This window comes from Oryx dammah, unplaced genomic scaffold (genome assembly GCF_014754425.2).
Source record: "Oryx dammah isolate SB20612 unplaced genomic scaffold, SCBI_Odam_1.1 HiC_scaffold_1, whole genome shotgun sequence".
Classification (NCBI taxonomy): domain Eukaryota; kingdom Metazoa; phylum Chordata; class Mammalia; order Artiodactyla; family Bovidae; genus Oryx; species Oryx dammah.
Window position 1 is genome coordinate 69,349,557 of NW_024070185.1, and position 11,909 is coordinate 69,361,465.

The following is an 11,909-nucleotide window of genomic DNA, read 5'->3' on the forward strand; positions in this document are numbered from 1 at the left end:
CCTGGGATTCTCCAGGCAAGAACACTGGAGTGGGTTGCCATTTCCTTCTCCAATGCATGAAAGTGAAAAGTGAAAGTGAAGTCACTCAGTCGTGTCCTCCTCTCAGTGACCCCATGGACTGCAGCCCACCAGGCTCCTCCATCCATGGGATTTTCCAGGCAAGAGTACTGGAGTGGGTCACCAGTGCCTTCTCCGTATTCAGAGCCTACTGACTTCAAATGTCATTCTCATCTATAAACTGATATTAATCTCATCTATAAAATGTTGCTTCACAGCAGCATGTTTGACTGTAGTTGGAGCCAGCCTGAGTACTATGACCTTGTCAGGTTGTTGACATATAAGATTAACCATCACACCTACTCAAGTGCCTGGGGGGTGTGTTGGGGATGACAGAGATGGGGAAGGCTGGTCTCTACCTCCAGGAGGCCAGACTACACTTAGGAAAAAATTAACACATTATTGACCAGTGTGATGTGAGAGAGAGTTGGTTCACATGATTGTGGAGACTGGCAAGTACAAAGTCAGTGGGACAGGCCAGCTGGGGACTCAGGGAGGAGTTGATGTTATAACATGTATTAATTCCACAGGCATTAGTTTTTGCAAAAATCCCCCAGTCTTTAATGTGTTAAGAACATGACCGTATATTTCAGTGCTAACTTGTAATGATGAAATGTAAAAAGTATTTAGAGGAGATGAGGGGGCGAGGGATGGAGGATTCCAGGGAGATTTATGGTTGAGGCTGAACAGGAACTTTAACAACACAGAGGACCCAGATAAGTGAGGACACAGAAGTCTTGAGAACCAAGTGGGAACCCTTGGATAATAATAATACTTCTATTTGACTAGGTCTCTGAGTTTATTGCCACCTTCCTTGGTGGCTCAGATGGTAAAGCATCTGCCCACAACGCAGGGGACCAGGGTTCAATCCCTGAATCTCTCAAGGAAGATCCCCTGCAGAAGGAAATAGCTACCCACTCCTGTGTTCTTATCTGGGAAATCCCATGGACAGAGGAGCCTGGCAGGCTACAGTCCATGGAGTTGCGAAGAGTTGGACATGACCAAGCTACTAACAGCGCTGAATTTCTTAAGAATTTTCAGACCCATTGTTTCATTTAATGCTTGCAGCAATCTTGTGTTTTTTTTTTTCACTGAGGCTCCCAAGGCCCAGGGAGGTTAAGGGATTCAGCAGAAGTCACACAGCTTGCCTGGAGGAGGGCATGGCAACCCATTCCAGTATTCTTGCCTGGAGAATCTCGTGGACAGAGGAGCCTGGTGGGCTACAGTCCATGAGGTCACAAAGAGTCGGACACGACTGAAGTAACTTGGCATGCATGAACTCACACAGCTTGCCAGTGTCTGGGCACGTCTTTCTACTCCAAATCCTGCCCCTCGTCTTCTACTTGCTTTGCTGGGTATAATGAAATCCCTGTGAATGTGTGTATGTGGGTGTGTGTGAGTGCATGTGTATATGTGTGTAGGGGTAGAGGATTACTCCAGGAAGGAGAAGACTAAAAGTTATCTTCACTCAGAAATCCTGTGAAACTATAAAAAAATGACCTATTTTTCTCTCCCTCTCTCCCTAGATCTTCCTTTCCCTGTTGACCAGCTTCATTAATCCCTCTCTTTCCTTTTGTCGCCCTCCCCCAGACACGAATGCAGAGTCTGAATCCAGATCCCAAAGCCCATTACACAAGTGTCTACGGAGCCCTCAAGAAAATCATACGGACTGAAGGCTTCTGGAGACCCTTGCGAGGCCTCAACGTGATGATGATGGGCGCGGGGCCAGCCCACGCCATGTATTTTGCCTGCTACGAAAACATGAAAAGGACTTTAAATGCCGTTTTCCACCACCAGGGGAACAGCCACCTAGCCAACGGTATTTGCAAGCGTTTGTCTGGAGTTAGAAAGGTCTCTCATTCAACAGACCCTTCCCCAGGGTTCTCCTCCCTGTGACCCAGCTGCCTGACGCCTCATCTCCGCCACGCTTGCTTACGAACCAAGGACTTATGTGTGTGCACACACACCCAGACATACGCGCACACACCCACACAGACACACACACACGCACGCGCGCTTTTTTTTTTCTTTCCCCTCCTTCGCTTTCTGAAGTCTGGGGAGAATCAGTGACAGAGGTGTTTCATTGTTGAGTGGGTTTTGCCTTTTTTTTTTTTTTTTAACATTCAAAAGCAATTAATGATCAGATCTAGGGGAAAAAAAAACCACCCTGAATAGGAACAAAACTTTTGAATGCTGGATTCCAAAAAAAAAAAGTTATGTGGACAGCTTCTTTGAGACTATTTAAAAACTGACCCAACAGGTCTCTACAGCATCAAGATCTAACTAAGCTTTACAAGGTCAAGAAGTTTTATGGCTGACGAAGGATTTGCTCCTGCGCAAAGGACCTTTCCCTCCTAAACTTCGGGGGATCTGGGAATTTCACCCCCAGTCTCTTCCGTTTGTTGCATCTCTCTGCAAGCAAGGGCTGAAATAGTTTTCTTTTGTTCTGAGGGAGCCAGGCGGGCGGTGGGGCGGAAGGGGGAGTGAGTTGGCCACAGGCAACTGTTACGTAGGCTTGGCTTACTGGGTTCGGCTCCTGTGGGTTTGGTTCTGGTTGGTTTCTGTTTGGGTCTGGAGTGCGACTCTGGCTGGTGGCACCAGGAGTCTTTAACAAATTTATTTTTCAGCAGTGGAGAGGTAGATGTAACTGGCAGAGCAGCTTTTTTTAGCACCTTCTCCAAAGCATCATTCCCATCAGCAAACCTTGGTAAAAATGAACCCATCTGGCTGGTTTGCAGACATTTATTTTGCTTTTTAAAAATTGTCCCCTACTTCCGTTTGTCCAAACGGTCACCAAGATCTGCAGTCTCGATATCTCCAAGTTCATGGTCTCAGGGCCCCGGTTTTGCTAAAACTGCCTCTAGCTCCTTGGCTCCTGGACCCCTTGGAGGCGAGTTTATGTTTATGTCAAGGTCTGCCCAGCGCAGTTACCGCTTCACTGTGGTGTGCTCTGGTTGCATTCTGATCTTTCTGTAGACGATCCTACGTGTGTGTGGAGGAGGGAGGGGGTTACATAAGCATTTCTGAAGCTTTAGCCTGTGTCCTTCATTTCTCCCACTTTCCAGCAGTTGTCTTGATTATTGGGCAGTGTGACCTACAAAGAGAGGAAACCCAGAGTCAAAAGCAAAATTCCAGGCTGGAATCTGGCTTTTGAAGCCAGGCCAGAGGAGACCTGGGCTTGGTTGTCCCTGAGACATGAGACATGGCCGTCCCTGAGACATGTCATCGCTTTGCAAACTAACCCGGGTAATCTGCCCTCGGCAGGTCTTCTGAGCCTTTTCCCCTTGGCCATTTGCTTTTTAAAAAAAAAAAAAAACAAAAACTGGATTTTACTAAGGAATTTTCTTAAAGCTGTCTTTTTTTCCCCCTCCTGTGTGTATGTCGTTGTTGTTTAATTGGTAAATCATGTCCCACTCTGTGACCCCGTGGACTGTAGCTCACCAGTCTGCTCTTTCCATGGGATTCTCCAGGCAAGAATACTGGAATGGGTTGCTGTTTCTTCCTCTAGGGGATATTCCCGACCCAGGGATCGAACTGGTGTCTCCTGCATTGCAGGTGGATTCTTTACCGCTGAGCCACTTGGGAAGCCCCTATACTTGTATACATGATATCTCCTTCGATTGCCCCAATTTAAGGGCAGAGTGAGTTACTCTATAGACAAAGGCCAGGGATGAGAAAGAATTAAAATTTCAGTGGTGGAAAAAGCCACCAATGTGTGGTTTCCAGTAACATCCCGTGTTGGCAGGTCTAGCCTTTTCCTAGGGAAAATGAGGTTTCTGCCGAATTGAAATGTGAGTAACGATGTCTGTGTTACCTTCCCTGTTTTCATCCAGGATTTTCCATGATTGCTTTAGGATTTCAAGAGTCAGTGCTCACCTGGGTGGATGGGTAGTGAGTTTTGCTTCTTGGAAAGCCAGGTCCAGGGTTCTGTCTGACTTTAGGTTCCAGGAACTTCCTGAGAAGCCCCGGTCCCAGAGGGTAATTTTCTGGAGTTTGTTTTACAGGGATAGCTGGGAGCATGGCCACCCTGCTTCACGACGCAGTCATGAATCCAGCAGAAGGTAATGTTTCATGGTCCCAGGGAGAGGCAGCAGGGCCTGTGCAGAGGGGCAGGAGCAGAAGTTGGGGGCGGGGCAGCAGGTTGGGCAAGGGGACTCCTGGCCCCCAGTCAGAAGACGCAGGAGAATTCTTGACCATGTTCTGAAAGGCCTTGAGAAGGGACGTGAGCATTTAAGCTCTGGGATTCCTGTTTGCTTAAACAGAGCTTCTCAGGGTGGGATCCGTGGACGAGTAGCATCTGTGCCTCCTGGGAGCGTGTTAAAATGCTGATTCACAGATCTCACTCCAGACCTACGAAGTCAGTAGAGCTGCTTAACAGGTTCTCCTGGCGGTTCTTTTATATGCTGTTGTACTACTCTGAAACCTTTGTGTGCTCACATGTGCACACACACAAACACACACCCTGCTGGCCTTTGTTCACTGTTACTAAGCATAGACAGATTTAGAAGAGAGTTGTCAGAGGTCATCCATTAGGGGTTATGTTCAATTTGCTTTGTTAAAAGACATTTGAAATTATTACAGAAAATTTCCAACAGGCAGATGTAGGGAGAAGAGTATGGTGAACCCCTGCCTCCTGCCGTATATGCATCATTCTACTTCATAAATTAACATTTGGCCACTTTATTGTAGCTGTCTCCTCTCACGTTACCTTTTTTCCCCTTCGAATTTTGGGAGCATTATAAAACAATTCTTAGCTGTGCAGATGAGTTCTTTTGGCTTTTTCTGTAGCCTCATATCCTTAGCCAGCTCGGGTCTGAGTAGGGAGGGGTTTTTGGATCTGGTGCTGAGCACAGTTTCAGCTGGGTTAGTGTCTCTAAGATGTGGGCCTCTCTCCTGCTTCCTTCCTCATCTGAAAACAGTCCCTTGCCAGAAGGGAGAATCAGAGGTTAAAAAGTGCAACATCTTAAGTATTGTAAGTTTGGTTTTGTCTTTTAAAGTTACAGTTTATCTGCTCTCAGCTGCCTCCCATGCCCCATCAGACAGGAAACATGTTCTGACCTTCTAGGACATGAGGGGTCAGATGGGGAGGCAGGCTGCTGCTTCTGTGGGTTTAAGGTGATTCAGAGTCAATGACCAGTTAGTTAGCCCATGTCAACTAGGCAAGAATTTTATTTCAATTTTTTTTTTTCCAGGAGATTAAAAAAAAAAAAAAAGAAGTTCAACTCTCCCCTTTTCTCCTTGACATTATATCTTTATTCCTTTAGAATTAAAGCACACTGTATGTGTTTATGTTGCAGTGCTTGGAGACAATTAAAATTCTAAGCCTAAAGGGACTGCAGTATTTGTCCTTTGAACCACCAGTTACTTTTGTATTAACAGAGCCTGAGTCCTCATTGAAGTTTGTCATCGAACTTGGGCTAACATCATTCGAGTGTCTCTTTCAAGAGCACTGAGACCCGGAAGCTAAAAACGCTGTCAGCGGGGTGGAGACCACTGAGAATAAAAGACAGGCCATGTGTCCAGTAGACATAGTGGGACAGAGGAGGGCAAAGGAGCCAGGAAGCAGGATTGAAATACCCGGCGTGTGTGATGCCCAAGGCAGCCAGGACCTGGGGGATCAGCTCGGGGACTCTGAAGTGGCTGCCTGGTGTGGGGGCCACCTGAACCAAGAGGCAGGCAGGAGAAACATCAAGAAAGAGCCACTTCCTGGCTCCTGGCACTGGGTCCCGGAGGCATGTGTTGAAACCGGGATGGCCTGGAGCTGGCCCCCTGGCGGTTTCTTGGGCTGGGGCTGGGTGTGTGTGCTAGCTGTCCATGCCCTGTTACCCGTGTCTAAACTTGCTTGTTTCTCTTTATGGCTTGGCTTCCCATCTCACTCCGACCCGGGGTGGGGCCAACCCCAACCCCCCCGCGGCCCGACCACAGTCGTGAAGCAACGCATGCAGATGTACAACTCTCCGCACCGGTCGGCCCTCAGCTGCATCCGGACAGTGTGGGGGACGGAGGGCTTGGGGGCCTTCTATCGGAGTTACACCACGCAGCTGACCATGAACATTCCCTTCCAGTCCATCCACTTCATCACCTACGAGTTCCTGCAGGAGCAGATCAACCCCTACCGGGGCTACAACCCGCAGTCCCACATCATCTCAGGCGGGCTGGCCGGGGCCCTGGCCGCCGCCGCCACCACCCCCCTGGACGTCTGTAAGACCCTCCTCAACACTCAGGAGAACATGGCCCTCAACCTGGCCAACATCAGCGGCCGGCTGTCGGGCATGGCCAATGCCTTCCGGACGGTGTACCAGCTCAATGGCCTGCCCGGCTACTTCAAAGGTGTGCAGGCCCGGGTCATCTACCAGATGCCATCCACCGCCATCTCCTGGTCTGTCTATGAGTTCTTCAAGTACTTCCTCACCAAACACAAGCTGGAGAGTCGAACTCCCTACTAAAGGAACGGGCTATGGGAAGCGACGCCGGCGTCTTTGATTATGCAAAGGCTTTCTCCCTGCCTGCGCCCATTCCCCTGCCCTCACACCAAGATTACTGGGGCACGGGGTTGGCAGGAGGGGCCTTCCGCGCGCCCTGACTCCTTCTTAGAAGGAGGAGAGGACAGGACAGCTGCTTACCCGATGGCCATCCGCCGGGACATACCAGGTGATAGCAGATGAGGGGAAGACCGGCAGGGGAGCGAGAAATTGCTATTTCTCTTCCTCCCGTAGCTTCTCCTTCAGCGTAGCATCTCCTCCCCTAGAATCGTCCGTAGATCACACAGGAGGGAAGAACGTGTGCAGTGACTGAGAACATTAAAGGGGAAACAAAAAGTTATGTATATAAAAGTTCCAGTACACAGTATAAAATAGATGGATAATGTTTATCCTTTATTTTTCTATGTAGAAGTTTTTGAATTTGAGTGTGTGCCTGTGTGTGTGTACAAGCAAGTGTTACAGCTGGGAATATAAAGCTGTTTAAAAAAAAAATAGAGGGCTGAATTTTTCCATTAGGTTAAGTCACAGGGCACCAAAGTAGTACATTGCTCCATGTGGCCTAAAATTGTGTTGAGCTCCCCATGGAAGTTCCACTTGAATGTAAAATAATAAGCATAAGGTTTATATTTTGAATTTCTCTTTTCATAGGGGAAAAAGGTACGTTGAAAAAAATAATAAGACTTTTAGCTACTTTTTTTTTTTAGTCCTTATTCAATCAGTCACCGTCATGTGCCTTTTCCCTTTGTGTTTTGCTGGAAATTCCAGGACCAAAGATCTGACCCTGGGGCTTTTCCTCTAGCTGTGAGCTCATCCCCTGCCACACACACATATTGGGTGGCAAGCATGGCTCATGCTGGAGCACAGTGGCCCCCGGTGGAATTAGGGTGGCTGGTCTTACTAAACCCATTTCCTTCCCTTGTGGGCGACGTGAATGTATGCCTCTCAGGGCTAGCACTTAGAAGCCCTTGAAATGCCATTGCTTGGCTACTTGTTGGGCAGGCAAATGGGATCAATCCTACCTTGATCCTTGGACTTCATTCTCCATCCACCTTTTAACCCAGGCACTTCAGGTATTCTTGTCTGTGTGTGTTGGGCTCATTCCTGATCTGTGTTTCCCTGTGCAGTTTTAGGGATTTTAAGAAACACAGGCAGTGTATCTACAACATTTCTCTGTTTCCCCTGCCCATCATGAATGTCTCCCTTAAAAAGCCTCTCACCGCCCAGGTTCCCCTAGCAGCTGCTGAAAGGACCTGGGCCCTCGTGCAGAGTCAGGATGCCTCTTGAACCATCTTCAACCTGGTGTGGTACACGCCACCTGGGGACATGCCGCCTTGTTTTCTGAAATGGCACATCTGAGCCAGATAATCCCTGAGAGCAAATGCAAGCGTGTTTCCTTCATCTACCCCTTCCCAGGCCTCTCTCCAAGACCCAGTGGCTTCGCAGTTTTCTTTTAAAATGAGTAGGAAGCAAATGTGTGTTTTCATTCTGACCTAGCCTGGTCCTGACCTTGACCTTTGGCCCTTCACCTTGGGCAGGGTCCATGTTGTGCGTTGCCACCGGGCTCAGACCCGGGCTCCTTGGGGTGCTCCCATTCTCAGGAAGAACTTGGGTGGTCCTGGGACATCAGCATCTTGAGACCTTGCACACTGTGCCTCCCAGGATAGTTTGCAGGTTACGGACAGCAGAGACCCACGTCAGACAGCTCCAACAAGTGCCTGATGAACAGGGTCTTCTCCTGGGCTGGGAAGTTTGACTGCTGACCTGTCCCCTCTCAGAGGTAGCCCCCACCCCCATCTCCCCAGTGGAAGTCTGTGCAACAAGCTTCCATCCCACTCAGGGATGCAAAATGCCCACGGAGATCAAGCTGCTGGGGGAAGTGTTTATGTCTCTGTAAACATACCCCTAAACATACTCTCTGTTAGTGTTAACGTTAGGCAAACGAAGGAAGACCAGGTTGAATTCTGAAATAATTATTCAGTCTCCCCTCCTTGTCCACTTCATACACCACTGTGCTGCAGAATATTCCTTATTTCTTAAGGATGAGTGTGCCTGTTGAATACAAATGTACTGCTGCTGCTTAACCTGTGAGATGCATGGTGTATGTTACCGTGGTGGGCCAGTGTCGTTTCTTAAATGCCCATCATAAATATCATGGTTTCTGCCTCTCAAATCATCGCCAACTCTGTCTCTCAAGTCATCGCCGACTCTCAGAAGAAGGGGAGAAATGTGTGTTTCTGTGGAGGGATGTTTCTGATGTGCTGCTACAGTTGTGACACTGGAGCTATGGAAAATAAAGCCTTGATCTTGGAAGTGTCGTGGGTTCTGTGGTAGGGATGTGGACATGAGAGGGAAGTGGATGGAGAAAAGGAACCTAACTCTTGGGACTTATGCCTCCTGCAGTCTCGTGCATTAAGGACCAGGATCTATGGCTTACATGGAGAGTACCCTTCAGCCCACTTATCAAAACTGAAGCAGGTGGCCGCCTTGGTCAGCCCAGGGATGATCACGTGAGAGGCCCAGGGCATGGCTGGGAGCCTCCTTGGGTTTTGCTCAGTTCCGCTGGGGAGGGTGGTAGCTCTTCTATCTTTGTGGGACCACGAGGGTGAGAGGCTGATGGTACCTGTGATGCCCAACCCTCCTGCCTCCTACGTTCATGCCTATCTTCTTTGGCTCTCTCTCTTCCTTCTTCCCTTTGGGCATGTGCTAAGTCACTTCAGTCGTGTCTGACTCTTTGCAACTGTAGCCCACCAGGCTCCTCTGTCCATGAGATTCTCCAGACAATAATGCTGGAGTGGATTGCCATGCCCTTCTCTAGGGGGTCTTCCCAACCCAGGGATCGAACCTGTGTCTCTTTCGTCTCCTGCATTGCAGGCAGATTCTTTACCAACTGTGCTTTCCCTGGGGCAGCTTCTGATTCCTTTCTAAATCCCACTTCTACCAGGTTCAGCTTCTTTCCCTCTGAGTGCCATCCTAATGTTCGTGACAATATTCCAATAGTCATCTAAGGCAATAATTGGACAAGTACTCAAAAATGCCTATCCCAGGCTTGTTCATGAATGTCAAATCTGAAAGCACACTGGATATCAATCAAGAAGTTAAATGACTGGGGACTTCCCTGATGGTTCCCTGATGGTTAAGACTTCACCTTTCAATGTAGGGAATGCAGGTTTGATCCCTGGTTGGTGAGCTAAATCCCACATGTCTCATGGCCAAAAAACCAAAGGGTAAAGCAAAGCAATCTTGTAACAAATTCAATAAACTTTAAAAAAAAAGGGGGGGGGGAGTTAAATGATTTATAGAGCATCTGAGCTCTCCTGGTATTCTAGTGGGAAGGAAGGAATTTTCACCAGGGATCCCAGATCAGATACATTGTTTAAAAACTTGGACTTTCCAATACATTAATAAAATTTGAGAATACTTCCAAGCTTAGTCATTTCTCTAGTGAAAGTGTTAGTCATGTCCAAGTCTTTGCGACCACATGAACCTTAGAGCCCACCATCCATGGAATTCTCCAGGCAAGAATACCAGAGTGAGTTGCCATTCCCTTCTCCAGGATCTTCCTGATCCAAAGATCAAACCCAGGTCTCCTGCACTGCAGGCAGATTCATTACTCTCTGAGGCACCAGGGAAGCCCAGTCGTTTCTCTAGCCTTACCTCCTAAAAGTAACATTATTTGGGGACATGTGAGCCCCCCTTTGTGAAGGGGTGGATGTGTGATGACTCATCCACGGTTTAGAATTCCATGGTTATCTGTTGACATGGCTTCTTTAAGAAGCTCTTTACTCGTTTTATTTACTGGTGGCAGCCGTAATCTTTCACTTTCCATAGCATGTGGGCCATCTGAGAAGAACTACTAGAGGATATAGGACACGTGTCATCTTAGAAAGGACAGTCCAGCCCATGACTGTGGTCATCTGAAACTCCTGTGTGAAGAAAAATTATAAATACGGGATCATAGTGGAGATTTTGGGGTCTCCATCCCAAGGCAGTTGAAGCTTGGGCCTTGCCTTAAAGTTCTGGTGAATTTCTGTTGTCAAGGACTCACTGCTGAAAGCTCATACTACAAAGCAGAACGCCCATGAAGCTCAGGGCGATGGATTGTGAACGCTCGGTTCCTTGTCACTACCACCCTGACCCTCGGCTGTCTTTAAGAGAAGTGCTCACTCAATCATGTCCGACTCTTTGTGACACCATGGACTGTGGCCCACCAGGCTCCTCTGTGCATGGGATTTCCCCAGGCAAAAATACTGGAGTGGGTTGCCATTTCCTTCTTCAGGGGATCTTCCTGACCCAAGGATCGAACCTGAGTCTCCTGCATTGCAGGCAGATTCTTTACCACAGAGTCACCTGGGAAACCCCCATACTACACTTGATCTTAGCCAAAAGGTTTTGGGAGCCTTTGTTCTCATCATTTATGTGTGTGTGTGTGTGTGTGTGTGTGTGTGTGTGTGTGTGAGTAGATTCTGGCTTCTGCTGAATGTTGAGAATATTCTCTTGAAGGATGCTTTTGGCATTGGTTGACAGGTGACAGGTGTATATCAACATTCAAGTTTTGAACTTCATGCAATCAGGTGAGTGAAATAGGACAACAAATCCTCTCCCTTTGCCTGGTTGAATCTGTATAAAGTTTGGAATAAAATAATGTATACATTTTAATAAAAGTAATTATGGATACCCATATGCCATTTTTTCCTGTAGGGCTGGACTTCACAAGGTTTAAATGGATGTTGCTTTATAGTAACCGCTTTCAATAACAAGAGTCCATGACAACTGAAATTACCTGGAACTCAAAGCAGTCTCCAAACTTCAACTGCCTTGGGTCTAGGACTAAAAGAACACCACCAGTCTGGAAGCTGTTGACACTCAAGTGCTAGCAGCTTCTTTTGGTTCTTCCTGATTTTCTAGCATCTCCAGTGGTCTTATCCATGGTTTAATTTAGATAGCTAGGAAAAACCTAAACAGCATAATAAAACTAGAGACATCATTTTGCTGTCAAAGGGCCATCTAGTTAAAGCTATGGTTTTTCCAGTAGTCATGTACGGATGTGAGAGTTGGACCATAAAGAAGGCTAAGCAAAAGAATTGATGCTTTCGAACTGTGGTGCTAGAGAAGACTCTTGAGAGTCCCTTGAACTGCAAGGAGATCAAACAAGTCAATCCTAAAGGAAATCAACCCTGAATCTTCATTGGAAGGACTGATGTTGAAGCTGAAGCTATAAAACTTTGGCCACCTAATGCTAAGAGCTGACTCACTGGAAAAGACCCTGATGCTGGGAAAGATTGAGGGTGGGACGAGAAGGGGACGACAGATAGTTGGATGGCATCACCAACTCATGGACATTAATTTGAACAAACTCCATGAGATTGTCAA

The 11,909-nt window shown here is 47.6% G+C and overlaps 1 protein-coding gene across 3 annotated transcripts in view; it reads left to right on the top strand.

Moving 5' to 3' along the window:
- The window catches only part of SLC25A37 (solute carrier family 25 member 37), a 46,701-nt gene extending 37,856 nt beyond the window's left edge, over positions 1-8,845 (top strand). Inside the window, exons 2-4 of one of the 3 annotated variants that reach the window (XM_040243116.1) lie at positions 1,648-1,876; positions 4,062-4,118; positions 5,983-8,845. In XM_040243116.1, coding sequence (XP_040099050.1) covers positions 1,648-1,876; positions 4,062-4,118; positions 5,983-6,503 — 807 coding nt within the window. In that variant the 3' untranslated portion in view covers positions 6,504-8,845. Of the gene's footprint in view, positions 1-1,647; positions 3,304-4,061; positions 4,119-5,982 lie in introns of all 3 variants that reach the window. The other 2 variants (XM_040243122.1, XM_040243133.1) reach the window with 2 other exon arrangements.
- Positions 8,846-11,909: the final 3,064 nt, after the last annotated feature.